General features: G+C 31.9%; 1 protein-coding gene across 1 annotated transcript in view; it reads left to right on the top strand.

Annotated features, from left to right (window-relative positions):
• The window catches only part of LOC145288106 (uncharacterized), a 177,926-nt gene that overhangs the window by 56,122 nt on the left and 100,981 nt on the right, over positions 1-20,823 (top strand). The window contains exons 3-4 of the mRNA XM_080136164.1: positions 14,917-15,051; positions 16,934-16,978. Of these exons, the coding sequence (XP_079992290.1) occupies positions 14,917-15,051; positions 16,934-16,978 (180 nt within the window). The remainder of the gene's footprint in view (positions 1-14,916; positions 15,052-16,933; positions 16,979-20,823) is intronic.

Raw genomic sequence — 20,823 nt, 5'->3', positions numbered from 1 at the left:
CCAAATAATTGTTGGAAGAGTTGCTCGAGCCAGAATATTTTCTCATGCTTTTTTCTGGAGACTTGTCGATCGTTCGCTTATCCGACTTTCGACTGTTCCTTATCCACTGATAAAGGAATTGGCTGCAGAAAATACAAGATTTTGAATTTGAAGTGGCATTTTGTCTTTGGGTGGGATGGGAGGTCAGGTTACAAATTCATCATCATCATCATCATCATTATCAGCAGCAAGGAAGTAACGGTAGCTCAGTGGTTAACGATGCGGGCTGGAAACTTGCATGTGCCAAGTTCAAAGCCAGTTCATTCCACGGAAACACTTTCACTTAGGAACGTTAACAACCGTCATGTGGTTCCTTTCGTAAGTACCCGATATCCGTCTAGAAAGAATTTTTAATAGAAAAATATTGGGGAAACGAATGTCAAAACAAAAATCATCTTGAATTATGATGATGATGATGATCATCATCATCATTCAAGATGATTTTTGTTTTGACATTCATCATCATCATCATCATCATCATCATCATCATCATCATCATCATCAACAACTTTTAGAAATTGTTTTCCAAACTAACCCATCTCTGGTCAGATCTTAACTTATATCTCATTTTCTCAAATCTATGTTTCATTTTCTTCCATCTTTTCTTTGGCTTTCCCCTGTGAACTGACCCTACTACTGCAACTGTTCTATATCTCCTAACTAAATACCTATAAGTTGTTCTTTCAATGTGACCATACAATCGAAGTATCCTGTTCCATACACTTCTCTCTATACTGCCCTGATTTTATCTTCTTCTGAGGTCGTCAGATTTAAGTGTGTCTTTAAGATACACGTCATACGTCCATTGTATTATTCCCATATCACTCGCCTCCTTTATTTATCAACAACAACAACAACAACAACAACAACAACAACAACAACAACAACAACAGGTGTGCTTCATCTTCATCATCATCATTTTAACGTATATTTTACATGCTGGCATGTGTTGGACGCTTCGTCGTTATTCACTTCCAAACTAACTCTGACCAAGTATTCATCTTCTGTTTTATTATGCAATATTTGTTTAAAAATTAACCTTGTGTTTTCGTTTTTACATCTGATATCAAAATGTGAAATCATCCAATCACCAAATATAAAATGCCAAAAAGTAATTGAAAAATATCTCATATTCTCAAATGTCAAAAGTTCAGTTCAATTCAATTAATTTTATAAAAAATAAAACAAGTTTTCGTTGTCATGTAAGGAAAGAGTGATAAAAATTTACACAGAAAAGAATAGAGTTGTCCAACACCTGTCACAATTCACATTGGTTTGTTGCACTGTTGATGCATTTGTTACATCTCTTGGAAGTCTATTCCAAGGTCCAGACATCCTGATTGAGATTCAAGATTTCTTTTAGTGTCTGCATAAACCTCTTTCTCGTACAGAAGTGCATAATAAATGTCGATTTAGATTTTTATTCATTTTAAATTGAATTGTTCCAAAATCAAATAAAACATTATGGATAAAATTCTATTACCATGGACACCATGTCAAAATTTCCACAATATCATATTAATTTACATTAAAATAAATTAAAAAAAACAATGTTTGCCTTGAATTATTTGGATTATTCAGATTGCTATTCTCAATTTCTTCATGTGCACCTTGTATTCAAGAATTTTCAAGTCAAACTCAGGAATCTGTATGGAACCTCAAACGAAATCCACAGGAGTAACTTATTCTTTTTCTGCCAGAATTCTCGATACAACAGATAAAATGATAAATAGTAATAAGTTCTAAGTGATAATCTTCTAGAGGTTGCAGGTTCAATCCTCAGTAGAGGTGATACTAAGAATGCAATTAGTAATTATTTATGACTTCTATCCAATCATAGCTGACAGTATGAAAGTAAGCTGTCCACTGTGAATTACATAAAGGATTCCACTGGAATTCCACAAATTCCCTAGTTTGACATAAAGACTCCTGACTTCAGCAAGGTGTATCTTAAGAAGGTCGGAGGTTACATCATCAGAAACGTTGTAAAAAATATCCAAAATGAGAATGCTAGTCTACATAATTAAAATTATCATAATCTAAAAAAAATAAAAAAACATAAAAAGATTTTTTTGAAGGAAATTAATTTAAAATATGTTTGTTTTGGAAATTTAAAAAAAAAAACAATTTTGCTTTATCTACTAATTTGTGATCTATTTGCGTTAAGAAATTTTCATATTTAATACAAATTATAAGCATTTGCAGTTTTGTAATTATTGGTTGTGAATAAAATGATCAAAATCAGACATCTTTTTTATTGACAGGAAATGAAAATGAGGAACACCTTATTACTCTATTCACAACCAAAAATTACGAAACTTAAAATGTTTATAACTTCTATTAATAAATTATATATATATATATATATATATATATATATATATATATATATATATATATATATATATATATATATATATATATAGTAATTTAACGCGAATACATGCTAAATAGTAAGTAAACAAAAAGTTTAACGCATCAAAAGGTACACTAGTATTTAAAATAAATAGGAATTTGCATATACATTTTCAGAAAAAACAACAACGTATATATTTATGTGTGTGTGTGGTTTTCTCAAAGTATACACAAAAAATATATTTCTCGTTTACTACATAACCATAAAATAAAACTTGAAACGCAAACACATATATATGAAAAAACTTTGAAGACATACACACACACATACATACATACATACATACATACATGATGATTGCAACGTCTTGTCAGACGAGTGCCACTCCCTCAGACATTTGAAATCCATGAGCCCAAATGCCTGAGGGAGTATCTATACAAAGATGATGTTACAGAGTCTTAGCTTTGTACGACAGCTAAGTCTCTCTCTCGGTTCAAAATGTTGAGATCCAGCAACAAGCAAGAGCAAGATAGCCAGAAACAAATTAAACTGCAGACCAGCTTAATGCGGGTACTGGTCTTCTGTTTTATGGTTTTTTAAATCAGAGATTTGCTTCTCCTAGAAAGGTTGCCTTCACCACGGCTTACGGGAGCCCTCTCCACCCCCATACACATATACACACACACAAATATACACGGTGCTAGTTGGCCGTTGACCCAGAAAAAGAGTTCATTTGCCCTTTGGAAGGTCTTGTTTTTAATCCTTCAGGGAGACTAGCCGCCCTCCTCACCAAACAAGTCTGGTGGGGGAACCAGTTTAGTCGCCAGTGACCCGACCATGAGGCAGGTAGTACTGGACATTAACATACATACATACATACATACATACACACACACATAAACACACACATACATATATATATATATATATATATATATATATATATATATATATATATATATGTATCTGTGTGTGTGTGTGTGTGTGTGTGTGTTTCAAGTTTGATTTTATTTTAAAGATTACTTTGTAAATGAGAAACTTGGAGAAAATTATTTATTTTACACGCGCACACACACACACACACACACACACACACATTGTTTTTTCTGAAAATTTATATCGAAATATGTTTTTAACTCTGGGATATGTACGCATAAATATATATACGAGATATGTACGTGTATATATGTGTGTGTGTGTGTGTGTGTGTGTGTGTGTGTGTGTGTGTGTGCATATATATGTATGTATATTTGCGTTCGTGATATGTGTGTAAAGAAAAAAGTCACGGCCCTCAGTGTCTCTTATCAGCTGAAACAATATTTAATTTTAACCGCAGCAGTTACCTCCCTTAGAGCATGTCATAGCAGTTCCACCGTTAGAGTGGAACTGCTATGATCAGTCGTTCGTCGACCTCGTATATAAGTAAACTTTTGTTCATAATCAAAAAAAAAACAAAAAAAACAAAATGAATGTTTGCATGCTTCCAGATTTAGTTTTATTCTAAAGGTAATTAATAAAACGAGAAACATAGAAAAAGCAAAACTTTGTTTCAAAGTATTTATATTTCATTTACGCTCATTTAATATCATCAAATGAAGAGTGACCGAGAACTCAACACTCCATGTTGACGATCAGTCGAAGAAAAATTATAATTATTCATTTTTTTTTTTTTGCTTTTGTTTGTTCTAAACATGCTGAATCGGTCGTAACAGCTGCTGTGATAGAAACTAGATTTATACGGGAAACCAAGTTGGGGAGTTGTGCCTAAAAGTATTTATTCAAATAACATATAAATTTCTACATATTATAGTCAGTGGAACAGGGTGGGGAAAGAGAAATCCAATGACAAGCGGTCCAAAGAAAAAAGCTATTAGAATAGAAAATATCTGAGCATGTGGAGATTTCTACAGTGAAGAGGTGGGACTTTGTTGCAAGTCAAGTGGATAGGAAGTACTTATTTTGAAGAGATACAGGTGTATTAGATCCATTGTTAAATATGCACTAAAATGCAACCTTGCAGCAATGTGACAATGGACTGAAGACTAACAGACAATGCCTGACACACTAGATTAGAGACTTGTTTTTGGCCGCATATACAGCATAAATCATATTGACACACCGGTTCCTATTAGATCACCAAAGTTAAGCAACGTTGAACCAGGTCAGTACTAAAATGGGTGACCATTTGAGATTTCCAGATTCTGTATGTGCTCTCTGCTTATCTCGGCATTGTTTCCACTCATTTAGCACTTCTCCTTGCCACTGGACTCAAACAGTGCCAATTTAGTCGAGATGTGGTTACTAAAACCTGAAATAGTTGTGTGAGAACGGTGAATTTGTTGACACATTTACTAATCTGTTTCAATATTAGTTTTATTTTATTTTATTTATTGAGGTTTTATTTTTTTGCTTCAGGTTTTATTAATTATTTTTTTTTGATTTTAAGTTTCTATAACTTGGTTGAAGGATTCCAATATGGGTTTTTCATTCTTATATTTCTCATTGGTAGGTTCATCTGCGTTTTTGCTGCTAAATGACTTTTGTCTGCGTTCGATTTGTAGGAAAATTATGTTTAATTTTCGATTTTTGAGCGATTATTCGGAAAAATAGGTAACTTTACACGAATAGGGAGGATTTTTATTTCATGTTTGAGTGATCCGTCCGTGATTTTTCATTTTAATATACTTTCATAGAAATGTTTCTGTTATGTAAAAAAAATCTATTTTCTTTACGTCACAAGTGTCACGCTCATACATGAATTCCATAGTTAATATAACATACTGACCAAACGGGCCACGGGTAGTCTAGTATATATATATATAGTTATTATAGTCAACATATGACCTAATTTGCATTGACACACCGGTTCCCGTTATATCACCAAAGTTAAGCAATGTTGAGCCTGGTCAGTCATCAAATGAGTGACCATGTGGGATTTCCAGGTGTTGTATGTTCTCTACGCTTATCTCAGCATTGTTTCCAGTCGTCTAATACTTCTCCTTGCCACTGGACTCAAACAGTGCCGTTTCAAGAAAGGTGTGGTTGAGGATTGCGTAACCCTTGCTGCACAATTACACAAGTAGCTATCCTTAACACAGTGTCCATTGTCTCTTGAGACTGAACAGAGGCAGCAAAATGTTTTTGGCATTCTGTCCTAGAAGGAGAGCCTTCGGTCCATGCATCAGCCACAAGTGCGGCCACCATATTCGATGGATGGTTGAATGGTAGTTTTATACAGCTATAGGATATTGGTAATTGAGTGTAATGTTCCTTTTATACTATAAAAACCTCACCTTGAATCTTTCCCTTCTGTAGAAGTCAAAAATAATTATTTTCGCTCATGTAGAAATATCCCTGCTAGGTGATTTGGTTACACAATGGCCAATCAGTATAAGTTACTTTGAATAATAATATTCCTTTTGAAATAATCAACGTTTTTCAGGACCAATACTTTTAAGAAAAATATTGCTCCTTCTTCTATAAAAATAATTGTTATTGTCAGCTAAATATTTTATTGAAATAAATAAAACGAATATCTTTCTTCTCTTTTAAAATTTGCAACAATTGAATTATTTTTAAAACAATATTCTTTGTCTTTTTACCATAAAAATAATTATCAGATAAATATTCTTAAAATCAATAAAACAAATTTGACTTTTTTCGATATATTTATTGTAACTGTTTTAGTAAACAAGATGACACAATTTGATTTTGCAACAATTAATTTTAAAATGGGTAAAATCGCATGCTTTTACCTTATTGACATCAGATTAGTCACCAGTTACCATGCTTGCTAAACAGGCGATCTCATTTTGAAAAATATGTGTGAAAGGTGATGACGTACGTATTCACGTGAAACGCCTTAGTGTATTATTATATAGATTGATTTATAAATGGAAAAATTGAAACATCTTGCCAAAATTGATTGAACTGTTGAGTAAGTACTTATTTGAGAGAAAGAGAGAGACGGGAGAAAGAAAAGGAGATTGAGAAAGAGAAGGAAAGAGTGAACAAGAGAGAGAGAGAGAGGGAGAGAGAGAGAGGGAGAGAGAGAGAGATTGTTAAGATAAAAATATACATTGCATGTCTGGATGTCAAGTGGTTAATTCTCGGTTTCTTTACCAAACAATACAAGTGGATTTTTGACCGGAAGTTTAAATAAGGTAAAGGTCATTAGGAAAAGGACTAATAGAAGAGACATCACGTAAGACTATAAGTTGCAAGTATATTCCCATACATTCTCATATCTTGTCAATTAATTGCCAAATAAAACTCAAGTCAGTTCAACGAGGAATCACTATTAGTGCATATGCACTTGAATCTTTCACCAAACAGTTTTATGTCAACAATAAAAACTAAAAATTCAAGTTTTATTTTTTAGATGCAAACAAACATTTCTACAAGGCTGTTACTCTGAAATAGTATTTTCTTTGTTTTGCTAGAGATAAGTTAAGAATAACATTTCTTTGTTTGTCAAACATAAGTTTGAATAAGCATTTTCTCTGATCTCTTAGAAGTAGGTTTGAAACAGTATTCTCCTTGTTCTGTCAACCATAAGTTTTAAATGGCATTTTGTGATTGTTCTGTCAAACATAAGTTTCAAATAGAAATCTTCTTGTTCTGTCAGATATGTTTGAAATGGCATCTTGCTCCTTCTGTCAGACATTAGTTTGAAATAGTATTTTGCTCCTTCTGTCAGACATAAGTTTGAAATTGCATTTTGCTTCTTCTGTCAGATATAAGTTTGAAATTGCATTTTGCTTTTTCTGTCAGGTGTAATTTAAAATAGCATTTTACTTGTTCTGTCAGACATAAGTTTAAAATTGCATTTTCTTGTTCTTTCAGACATAAGTTTGAAATAGCACTTTCCTTGTTTTGTCAGGCATAAGTTTGAAATTATATTTTCTTTGTTACATGTGCAGATTAAGTGGATGAATTGTTTTAGCATCCCCGCATCTGTTTAACATATGAAAACATTTAGGTTGAAATCACACATGTAGAATTATGAATGACAATGAACTGAAGCCTTAGAAAAATTTTCAATTGTTCCAATAATCATATGGGACCCAAGGCGCATGAAAAATAACTTAAAACCTATCTGGTGAATATACCCAGTTAACCAAGTGCAAGAGAGATAAAAACAATTAGATAAAAACAATTAGTTAGAATTCTTAAAAGATCTCTCGGTTAGTCTTTGAAATAGCAGGTGAATAATATCCAGTAGGATGCTCCATTCTCAGCTAAAACCAAAAGAAAAGAAAATTGAATAAAAAAGACACATTGAATGGATACATCTTCAGATTTAACACAGATCAACTTCTTCATTCCACCTGAGGTTGGATTGCATGATGCCAAGACAAATCTGCCAATTAGACAAAGATATTTTTGTTTAATTGGCATTTTTTTTTTCTTCTACAACCTAATGACGTTGCTGCTTCCTCTGCACACACAAGTGCAGCCTGATGACACGACTTCCCAGGTTCATATTTCTGTTTATACAATCCAACTTGCCTGCCCCCTCCCACCTACATTCCCCACCCTACAGATTAGGTTTCATTGAGGACCTTTAGGCTAAACCATTCACTGCCAAACTTGCATACTCTCTCTCTCCCCGCACTCTTTTTCTCTCCCCCCCCTCTCTCTCTCTCTCTCTCTCTCTCTCTCTCTAGCTCGAAATATATCTGACCATTTTAATAAGGCTCATTAGTGTTGTTGCTCCACCTCTTGACTTTTTTGCCTGGAGGATTGAATTTCACTCCTTCTGACAAGTTGGGGTAACCTGATCAAAAATATATCCATTCACTTCTGTCTCCATGTTGGTCAGCATTTGCAGATCGGATCCGTAGGAAAACTAGAGATGTTGATGATATGTCCATGCAATCTCTGAATTTGTGTGAAGAAAATCTTATTTCAAACTGAAAACTATGTTTCATTCAAGATGTTTGAAGAAACAGCAAATGCCATTAAGTTTTTTGTGAACACAAGCAAACTAGAAACCATCTCTAAAACGAAAGTGGAAATATTTTTTCCCAAAATTAAACTGATCTCATGAATGTTAAGAAGTTTACTTATCTTCGTAGTAAAATTGCATAAAAAATGCACAGAAAATGTACAAATCAACAAGTCTTGGACCAGATGAAAGCAATTTGGAAGTCAAATCTTTCTACCAAGATAAAATGTGTATTTTTTTGAAGTGATTGCAAAAGAAACTGAAAAGAAAATTGCCAATATGTACACGAGAATGCTAAGAACTGCTTTTAGCCTTCTATTAAAGACAACGCTTCACAGGAGTGTAGCTTCATATACACCATCCTTTGATGTCAGATTTCATTAAAGAAAGAAGGATAAGATTTGCTAATCACAGTTGAGAGATTTTTTTTTTTAATTACATTTTCACGCCAAACAAGGCACATTGCCACTTTGGTGTAGGGGGCTACTATTAGGGACATAGGCATCAGGGGTACTGTGTAGGGAGTTGGGCAGCAAGATGTCGGTTCACATTGCACTTGAACTTCTGCATGTCAGTACAGTTGGGGAAGCAAGGACCCGGCGGGGAATTCCAAAGTTTAGCTGTCCTGGGGAAGAAACTACTGGAGTAGAAGGCTCTCTTACATCTAGGGATCTCTACTGTGAAGGAGTGGGATTTAGCTGCTTGTCGGGTTTGTCGGCGGTATTTACGTCAGAGCATTCAACGTTTAAGTACTTGTAGAAAAGGCAGAGGGATGCAACATTTCGTCGATGGGACAGGGTCTGAAGTTTAGATGACAGTTTAAAGATGAAATCGTTAGTGATGTTTTTTTTTGTGGATGCCAAAACAAGGATGTGGTTCAGTGAGTAAACGGTGCAGAACTATTATCAAGCAACTAGAAAAGGACTCACAATGCATTTATGAATACATACGTGGTGTGATGAGAACAGAACAAGATGATATTAAAAAGTCTCACAAGTATCAATGACACATGACCACCAGTTGTTGACGATTTTTTTTTTAAGATGAAAGTAGTAGTCTGTTATAAATTGTACAAGTCGTACACTATTAGATACTATGCTGTCATTAGCAAATGACACCTAATTATCTCCCCTTTTCTGAGAGGTGAGAATCAGAAATACCGTCATATTTCATTTATTAAAATGTGCATCATAATTCATCTTTATATTTTTACAACAAAATAAAATAATCCCAACAATACAAATTATCAACAATCCTCATCTAAAAAATTCAGAAAAATAAAAATTTGGAGTAATACCCATTTTTCAGTGTAATTAATTGTAAATTCCCTCAATTCCAGCATGAAAACTCATGATTCTTTCAGTTGACAATTGATTCTCATTCAGCAAATTTTTTTGTTGCCGGCAGATTGACGGGATTTGCAATCTTTCAACCAAACCTTACCCTTAAACTGGTTTTAAAAGAGTATCTATGCAACACAATAGTTTTTAAATAAAATTTTTATATATCAGAATCGAGGAGGTGATAAACAAAAGGAAGATGCAGAAAGGGGGATAAACAAAAGGAAGATGCAGAAAGGGGGATAAAAAATGGTTAAAGTGCAGAAAACAAAATCTATCTTCTCAACAATTGATTTGCAATGGCTGCCACAACATTTGTTTGCCGCCATTAAAGTTGATAGTTGAGGTTTTTATAAACGAAAACGTGTGAAGGAAAAAGTGTGATAAACATTTAAATTTAGCTGGTTAGGTAAAGAATTTAATTCTAATGAGTTTTATATAAATTATGTGTTTCTTGTTTAGGGAAGGGACGGTGGGGTAGGTTAAATATTCTGCACTTTTATCAAACAAATAAATAAATCCTAATAAAAAACATTTGTTTATAACTCGCACCCCTAAACATACAAAATGTGTTGGTAAATATTATTAATCTTCTTCTTCTTCTTCTTCTTCTTCTTCTTCTTCTTCTTCTTCTTCTTCTTATTATTATTATTATTATTATTATTATTATTATTATTAATATTATTATTATTATTATTATTATTATTATTATTATTATTATTATTAATATTATTATTATTATTATTATTATTATTATTAATATTATTATTATTATTATTATTATTATTATTATTATTATTATTATTATTAATATTATTATTATTATTATTATTATTATTATTATTATTATTATTATTATTATTCACTAGGAGTTTTCACGCAGGCCATCATCGAAGATTTCTCGTTGCGAACAACCTGTGACGCTCCTTGGAGTCTGGGTGACAACAAGTCTCCCCAGATTTTCAGTATTCTCCACCTTCGCAAATTTATTTGTGTTATCTCAATAGCCGTCTACCATGGATTTCTTGTTGATAGTAACAATTGGTTTTCACTGGAATCTGGCTAGCAATAAGTCTCCCCAAGGTTCCAGTCAGTGGAGGTCTGTTAAGTGCTTTCTCTCCTTGGTCTTTTCCTCCTTTTTGATCCTTCACGATTATTTGATATAGCATCAGATTATGACAACATTATAATTGGAGGAGGGGGGGCTTACAATTATATAGTTTCATTATTATTATTATTATTATTATTATTATTATTGTTATTATTATTATTTACCTCCTTTTCAGGAGGTTAGGTCCAGTGTGGATTTGATGTAAGTGTTTATGTGGATTGAACTGGATTCGAATTTGGCATTCTCACACCTTCAGCTCATGTTGTTAACCATTAAGCCACAGTCAATTCCAACATTATTTATGCATTTATTTATTTATTTATTATCTTAGATATTCTTTCTCAAATAAAAATCCTTTAATCAAGTAATTTCTCAAAGGGAGAACACTTTTGATAAAATATTTAATCAATTATGTTTTTCTAAAAGTGTTTATTTTAATTTTATTTTGTACATTGGGTTGCTGGATTCATCAGTTTGTCCTCCCCCTCTAATTTTTACGCATTTTGACGGAGAAATTTGAAATTTCTACAAAAATGTATTAAAATAATGCAATATTATCATTTAAAAATCCTGCAGCCAATTTGCCGTAAAACAGAATTATCTCCCTTGGACTTTTCATTAAAAAGCAATCGTTGATGTTTGTTCTTAATAACTCGTTTCATTACGTAGGCAAAGTTAAAGACATGACCGGTTTTTAATATGGAGAGAATCCAGCTTCGTCCTCTCCCCAAATAGAGCACCTGGAATGGAAATGAAAGTAAAAATTGTCTCAGTCTAGGAAGATTTCTTTTTGTCATGACTGAAAACAGAACAGATACCACACTTTAATCCCAGTGTTTGTCTTGTTGATTAGTATTTTTCATCCCTTTTCAAAAACAACAACAACAATAATAATAATAAAAATAATAATAATAATAATAATAATAATAATAATAATAATAATAATCCAGGAAACTCCACAGGTTATTCTCAAAAAGAAATCTTTGATGGCTTGTGTGAAAACTCCAAGTGAGTAATAATATAAACTGACAAATGCTGCAACCTCGGTGAGCTGCACACGGCAGAGGATGAAAAGCAGCCAGATAGTAAGGTGTTTAAGAATTATAAAAGAAAAAAGAAACAGTTCAGAGATAGAGAATTCGTTTGAAAATTGATCAGTTTAGTTACACACATAACCATAATACTTGACTTTGGTCATTAAAATTTGATTCAACTAGAAATTTATTTGTACACAACAATCTAATGCCTTCAAAATTACTTTCAAATTTCGAACACTCATATATCTCCGCCTACTCGTCTCACAGCAAAATCTCACCTCTTCACTGCACAGGTTTCTAGATGCCAAAAGACTTTCTACTCTAATAGCTTTTTTCTGGAACCACTCGCCTTTGGAATTCCCTCATTTCCTCCTGTTTCCTTGACTATACTGAAAGGCGTTTAAATGTAATGTGAATAAACATCTTGCTACTGAACTCCCTATCCAGAAAAACCCCTATCCACTTCAGTAGGAATATACCTTGTTTGGGGCAAAGAAAAGTTTTTAAATACAAAACAAAGTTTTTAAACACAAAAACAAACAAAAAACAAAAAACTATTTTAATCTATTACTGGTGGGAAGGCGGCGGCTTTGCCCAGTTGTAAAATACGCTTAAATATGATATTTTTATTTGTCCAGATTTCGTATATATTATTATTGAGTCGTGATTTCAAAAGTAAAAAAACAAAATAAAGTATTTGAGTGCCATTAGCTAGAATCGAAACTGAAATCAAAACTGTCGCATTCAAAGCTGGTGACGTTACCACTGTACCAACGTGACACGCATATGAACTGATTAAAAATAAACTAAGATGAAGGAACAAAATTTCAATTTTGACCCCTTTTTGACCCCCTTAAAACCTGTTTTAACCTGTTAAAGACCGTAAAAATTCCAATCATTTGAGGCCCCTAGCACTGCTCTGCGATTTTTAGTTTTGGACGAGATAGAATTTGAAAATATGGAAACAGAAGGACAGACAGACAGACATAGTGCCTTTTATATATTAGATTAATAGATTCAAAAGAATCATTTGAAGCCTTTAAACTGTCGAATAGAAAGTATTTCTGGCCTGAATGCAAGTTTAATGGAAACAATCAAGTATTAATATGATTAATTTGTACTCTTTAACAAATTTTTTTTAATGTGTTTCTGTTCTAACTAAGAACTCCAAAATGATCGGTTTATGCCGTTCCTACAAGTTTCCTTATTCTCTCTTATTCTCACCTGAAATTTACCACAGCTCCTCAACCATAAATACCTACTGGGTGGTCTGAAAGTCTTTTTATATAATACAAGCATGTGTTTATCTACTTATTCGGAGATTTATTTATTTAAATAATACGTAGGGTGGTTCGAAAATTCTTCTGCTTTGGAGTGAATGATTCAAAAGTTTTCTTATAAAATGTAAGCGTGCGTGTGTCTATTTATTGTAAAATTACATCCTGCTAATTGGATGTTTTTTTCAATTGAAAATAGATATGTAAAAACTGCTGCAAACAATCTTTTGTGGTTTTCAAAATTGTGTCTGGTCCTTTTGATCCTAATTTAATTTTTGTTTTTGTCTAAAATATTTTATTCGCTATGACCTACACACACTGTGTGTATAGATTGCCCATGGTTGCACATTAATAAGTTGCCTACTTGCATTTTTATGTCTTTTTACTTGTAAAAGAAAGCAAGATGTTGCATCGTAAAAAATCTTTAGTAATAATTAAACGTTCAACTAAAACTAGTTGTGATTTAATGATCTGCTAAGATAATTTTATGTGTGCGTTATGATCCACCAACACGTTTTCAAAAGATGGGGTCATTCAATCGCAAAAAATAATATGCAAAAAAAAAGTCATTTTGAAAATTTTATCTGATGCACTATGGTGTAAAACGTGAAACTCAAACTAAAATATGCTGTGTTTTCATGTTAGAATCAAAGTGTTGTATCTGTTCAGTTCAAAGAAGCTATACTAATAGCGTAGGATTTGCATATTCATTCCTCTTATATTCTCTGCGATGCTAACAATTCTCTGAAAGCATCTCATTTCTACTGTTTAATTTCCTTCAATTTAAAACAAAATGACGTTATTTAGATATTTTAAATAAAAAGCAATCGAATCTATTCTACTTCATGTGATATATATGTAGTTTTTATCTCGTGATGAGATACAAAACAATTCAGGAAACATTTTCAATATTTTTAATTCTTGGTTTTAATTCGTTTTAATGGCTATAGCCATATTAATGGGATTTTAATGTGTATTGTTAGAGGAATATTTTTAATGGGATCTGTTGGGCTAATGAGAAACATTAGCAATTTTTTTACGAAAAAAAAATTTGAAATAGATTTCATAATTATTTCACGATGTTTTTCTGATTCAAAATTTGATTAAACTTTAAAATTTTATCTAAATAATGTAAAAGAAAATGAAAATTTATTATGAATACAAGTAACTAAAAAATTGAAACATTTACTAAAACAAAAAAATCTTTGAACATCGTTTAAAACGTCATTAAGTTTATACCAGTTTTCTAGAGCTAGTTGTTTTTTTATTGAAATCGCTTCAGACAATGTCTGAAACTACTTGGTGTAAAGAGCTTAAAAAATACTTAAATGTTAAAAATCAGCCAAATATAAGTTTGGTGGATAGATTCTGACCCAGAAAACAGCAATTATTCACACTTTGTGAAAAACATCGTTAAAGACTAAATTAGAAAATGAGTCAAACAAGGGTTACGAGTTATTTTTCAAATGAATTCAAGTAAAGTTTTAATAAATTTGAATCATAAAAATATTACTTTTTACACAAGATTTATAAGTATTTATATAAACAAGATTTATAAGTATTTATATAAACAAGATTTATAAGTATTTATATAAACAAGATTTATAAGTATTTATATAAACAAGATTTATAAGTATTTATATAAACAAGATTTATAAGTATTTATATAAAAAACAAAAAAGATCCAAAATATTGAAAATGATGCTAACATGTTTTGCATTCATCGAAAAGTATTTTCACTTTAAAACAAATGAATTCTTTGCTGTTTTTATATTTAAATATATTTTTTTTCTTTTCCACCTCTAGGGTGTCAGGGGTGTGGCTGGTTTACAAGGGCCACCGGGTCTTCCCGGTTTCCTTGGTCATGATGGCCCTATTGGTCCAAAAGGCTTGTTTGGAGACTTTGGAGAAAAAGGTGCAACAGGGTTCAAAGGAAGCAGAGTAAGTATTTATTATTTTTTTGGTGGAAATCACTCCAGACAAAGCATGAAACTACTTGATGTAAGGAACTAACAATAATCTTTGTATAAGTAACAAATGTAAGAAATAATCAACAAAATCTGAGTGAAACATAGTGCGGCCACACATATGCAAATGCATGCGAAATGACGTCACTGGTATGGAAGAATAAGGACTTTAAAAGATCACATTCGAGATCACGTTAGAAACGTGAATGACGCTCGAGAAGACGATTATGTGATGGGCGTCACAACGATAATGAAATAATAAGGAAATGTTGTACAGCAAAAAAAGTTTTTTTCTATTCATTGTCCACTTTAAATTAGGATGGAATAAGGATTGAGCAACAAACTATAGAGTTTCTAATAAATTTTAAAGGTGTCAAATATTTTTTAAAGATTCAATTAAATTGCAAGGGATTCAATTTTAAAAGTTTCAATTAAAGTTTCTTTTTCATGGATAGAAAAGCAGTGAAGCGTCTTGATAAAAAGAGCCAACAAGCCATAAAGATAATTATTGTAAAGACAGGAAATGTTTATTGGTCTTGCAAACGAAGGTGAAACGAAGGTGAAAAACAGTCATCAGGAAAATAGTTCCACAAACCTACAATTCTCAGAAAGAACCTGCTGGAATAAGACGCTGTATTACAGAGAGATATCAAAACAGTGAATTGATGGAGACCATTAGACCAATAAGTCAAATTAGCTGGAACAAAGAAAGTAGGTCATCAGACAATTGCCAAAGAACACATGTCATAATAGCATTTATAGAAAAGACTAAGACTAACAACATGAGAAAGAAGTTGGAGAGAAGAAGAAAGGATGGAACCAATCAAATTGCTGATACGTTTCTGCACCTTATCAAGAACCTACAAATAGGATAGAGATTCGGGGACTCAAATAAGACAAAAATGTTCCATTCATGGTCTGATTTATAAAGATAGAGAACAACTTCTGGTGTGCGAAAGTGTTTAGGGAGAATTGACGTTATGAGAAGAAATACCATAATGTTTGGATTCTTTCCACTACCATTCTCAACTTCAGTGTTATTTTCACAATGTTTTGGTCGATGTAACCTCCAACCTTCTTCAGGTGTATCTTGTCGAACTTGGGAATCTCTCTTTTGAACTCAAGAATTTGCAGGGAATTTCTAATGGAACCCTTTATTTAATCCACAATTCAATCAGTCATGACTAATAATTTGCAATTGTATCTTGAGTATCGCCTGCACCTAGAATTGAATCTTCAACCTCCAGAAGAGTGTCTTTACAACTGAATTTTACCAAGTGCTTTATCTACTAGGCTACGACTCATTGCGAACAATTCTGTTACTCAACATTCAGATGATTAAAGTGATTGAAGATCACTAACAAAAAACATCTAACCTATTTTAAGTGTTATACTTTTAGACCAATCATATTCATTCACATTTTTATATTATACTTTTAGACCAATCATATTCATTCAAATTTTTATATTATACTTTTAGACCAATCATATTCATTCAAATTTTTATATTATACTTTTAGACCAATCATATTCATTCAAATTTTTATATTATACTTTTAGACCAATCATATTCATTCAAATTTTTATATTATACTTTTAGACCAATCATATTCATTCACATTTTTATATTATACTTTTAGACCAATCATATTCATTCAAATTTTTATATTATACTTTTAGACCAATAATATTCATTCAAATTTTTCATCTTTTGTAAATAAGTGTCAATTTAATTGAAAATATTCTCATAATAATTCCTTCTTTGTTTTATACGGTTTTCTAAATCTGTTTGTGACAGGACAAACATGTCAAATTCAATGTCCTAAATAATTATACATTTTTTTTGTGTCTTTCAGGGAGATGAAGGTCTGCCTGGTATGAGAGGTGTTCCTGGCATTCCGGTAAGTAGGATTATTAACATTAGGCTTTCTTCTTACCTGGCCAACCAGATTTTCTGTTATTCTATACACGTTTGCACACAACATCCAGCAAGTATCTCTGTTTGCCTCCTCCCACTCGCTTTTGACAGTCGACATTCTTCAAGCCAAACGTGTTACTACTTCATAAACAGACAAACAAACACACAAACAAAAAAGATTCTCTCGTCTTAAAAAAAAACAAAATTGCAGAAACATTTTCTTTGCAAGATTGTTTTTTTTTGTTGTTTTTTGCTGTTGTTTGTTCTTTTCTATTAGTAAATAAAAGAAGTTCTTCTTAACCTCTAATATACTGTATATAAATAACTTGCCATTAACAAAGAAATTATATACAAGCATAAATTTGTATCAACACACATGCGCGCGCACACACACACACACGAACGCACACACACATATGCACACAGACACACAGACATGCATACATCTATTCATCTGTTGAAACTTCCTTGTAGATCATTTGGTCATTTTATAGGTTTTCACCTGAAGAGTATGCAATACGCTGCATCATAGATGACACGAGGTTGCAGCCATAGGAAAGATTATACAGCTATTTCGGCAGAACGTTTACCAAATAATATGACTCCGGTAAGACATGTCTGTGTAGGTTGAGACGTATTAACGAGTTAGGTAACGGTCCAAATAGTTAATAATCAAGAACTCGTAAATAAAAAAAGTAATTTGGGGGTTTCCGGCATGAATACTGGATTATAATATTATGAAAAAAAACAAACAAACAAAAAACAAAAAAAAACCGTCGTAGTCAATGTCAATGTATATAGCTTATGACACTCTCTGCCATGCATAGATTCTCTGATTTAAATTTCTGAAGAATGAGTTCCGTGGTTTTAGTGTTCAAGCTATATATATATATATATATATATATATATATATATATATATATATATATATATATATATACATAGCTTGAACACTAAAATCACTGAATTCATTCATATATAACTTCTCTACAATTATATAAATGCAACTTTGTTTGTGTATGAGAGTTCGTTCTTTATAAACTCAAAAAACGGCTGAATATATTTTCTTTAAAATTCACAGAACTTTAGTGTATAAGTCTGGGAGTGATCTTAGTTAAGTTTTGTTTAAGAATACCCCCGATAATTACCGATAATCGATAATCGAAACCGTTATTTTAATTTATCTATTATCGGTAAAGCCATTTTTTCCATGTCGTCGCTTAGCAACAATGATAGAACAACGGGCCATGAAAATTCTACTGTGAGTAAGTTGATAGAGTGTTATTTATTTATTTATTTTTTTTTGCATGACGTGGTCTGTAGGTTCAAACTCCGCACATAAATTTCTTAACTTTCTTTTTCATTAACTGCAAAGAATTTTATAAGACTTGGAAAGTTACGTGTTTTTTAGTTACGTGTTTAGTAAATTATGTTTCTGTTTCTGAACGTCCACTGAACAAACAACTGATCCTGAAGAAATTGCAAAACAGTCTACACACATATTTAGTGAAAATGTGATTCAAAGGTTTCTTCTATGTCGGTATATATATATATATATATATATATATATATATATATATATATATATACATATATATATATATATATATATACATATATATATATATATATATATATATATATATATATATATATATATATAGGCCCCAACAACCAAGCACAAGTAGTATGCCCGGCAATATAAGTCAATAAGGGTTACAGTAAGAGGAATAAGGGATAAACCTCTTTAGGCCATGGCATTTCGGAACTAAATGCTTCTTGTTAGAAAAGGCCGGCATTATAGAAAAGTAAACGTAAACAGACAACACCGACTTTGAATATATATATATATATATATATATATATATATATATATATATATATATATATATATATATATATGGCGATTAAGCTACACTGAATATTCTGCGTTTCATCCACTATAGGATTCGTCAGGCTTATGCGAATCTTATAGTGGATGAAACGCAGAATATTCAGTGTAGCTTAATCGCCATATATATTTTATAAATTACTAACTAGCTCTACCTACGTATTGAGCACTTTTGAAGTAAATACTTAAAGTTTACGCATAAATCTATACTTTCGTATATTAGGTTTATGTGAGTAAATGAAGTAGTTATATATATATATATATATATATATATATATATATATATATATATATATATATATATATATATAGCCAATAAATTGTTTTTAACTTTGATACTGTTGATTTTATTGATAAAAGCGCAAATCTGTTGAAATGAGACATACTGAGAAGTAAGACATATTTTGAAACACATCCTTGTATCAGACAGTACATTGACTGATCATGCTTTTGTTGGAAATAGCATTTTTATCGCTGAATGCATACTTGTACGCTTCTTTATTTAGTGGAGTTAAAGTATCTGTTGCTTTGTTCATTGGTTGATCTATCCATTGAGTGGTATGTCCAATGGTCTCTCTCTGCCCATTGGTCAGTCTGTTCATTGTTAGGTTAGTCATAATTAATTTTAAAATGGTATTATTGTCAGTCTCTCGTACTGAAGTTTGTACATAGCATATTCTTTGGTCTGTCATACTTGTTTAAAATAATATTTTCCTTAGTCTGTCACATGCAGGTTTGAAATAGCATTTTCTTTTGTCTGTCATGCTTAAGTTTTAAACAGCATTTTTATTAGTCTGGCACGTGCAGATTGCATAATGAATCAAGAGAATATCCGCTGTTTTTCAAAATTCCGTTTAATGTTTGAGGAGGAGGGGGGTGTCAAAGAAGAGGAAGTTTCATTTAAACTTCCTGGCAATTCGCAAGTTTTTCATAAGTTACAGCTAACGTTTCTTCTAATAATTAGTCAATAAATGTAAACTGACCCAAGATGCAACTGCAGTCGACAGGAAAATTGTGTGAATATCTAATGTCTTGCCGCCACTCCCGTCTGTTGCTCTTGCGCTTCCTTCCTTCTTTCCTTACGCAAACGTACACGCCAGCTAATTGCCTAAATTGGTAGTTCTTTTTTGAACTCTCTTGATTGGAATCTTCCTGGGGAGATGAGTGGAGATGAGATGTGCCGCATATTTCTTGAAAACCAGTTTTTCTGGAAAGCTCATTTGCCTCAGAGTCACTAAATTCTTAATATCGCATTTATTTATTGTAAATTGCAACAAACACTTTGCAAAAGAAAGAAGACGATGAAACTATTATTTATTTCAATCACAATTTGAATTTGTTTTTATAAAATGTCATTTTTGTTTTTGACAATTTAAGAGACGAGAAACGAGGTGTTTCGTTCAAGTACTACTGCGACTGCAGCATCACTATGATTAAATACCCTTGCGAAAGGTATTAACTAGGGATGGGACGATTCCAATATTTTTCCTGATTCCGATGCAATTACTAATTCTGATTCTGATTCTTTACAAATCTCTAAATGCTTGACTATAAAGTAGTTATTTTTCCTAATTATTGTATAAAAACATGGTAAATTATCAGATATTCACTTGCAACGGGTGATCTATAGATTTTAGTTTTACTATTAGTTTAAAAATCAATAAATATTTATGATTTCATCATTGCTACCAGCAATAGAAGATTTTGCTTTTAACAGAATCCAATCAAAAAAAAAAACAATTGAAAGAATCGTTTTTGACATTGGAAAATAGGTACAAATCTTTCTGATTCCGATACTGATTCCGATTAATCGTCCCAACACTAGTATACATTCATATATCCTCCTTCAGCTATAGATTTAATCGTAGATTGGTATCTCAAGCCTTCCTCGTATTATTAGTATAAGCTGTGACATGCAGTGGTCGAATGATTCCCGA

Source organism: Euprymna scolopes, chromosome 11 (genome assembly GCF_053919585.1).
Source record: "Euprymna scolopes isolate OS-2025 chromosome 11, ASM5391958v1, whole genome shotgun sequence".
Lineage (NCBI taxonomy): Eukaryota > Metazoa > Mollusca > Cephalopoda > Sepiida > Sepiolidae > Euprymna > Euprymna scolopes.
The sequence above is the reverse complement of the archived record's forward strand: the minus strand, read 5'-3'. Positions and strand labels throughout refer to the sequence as shown.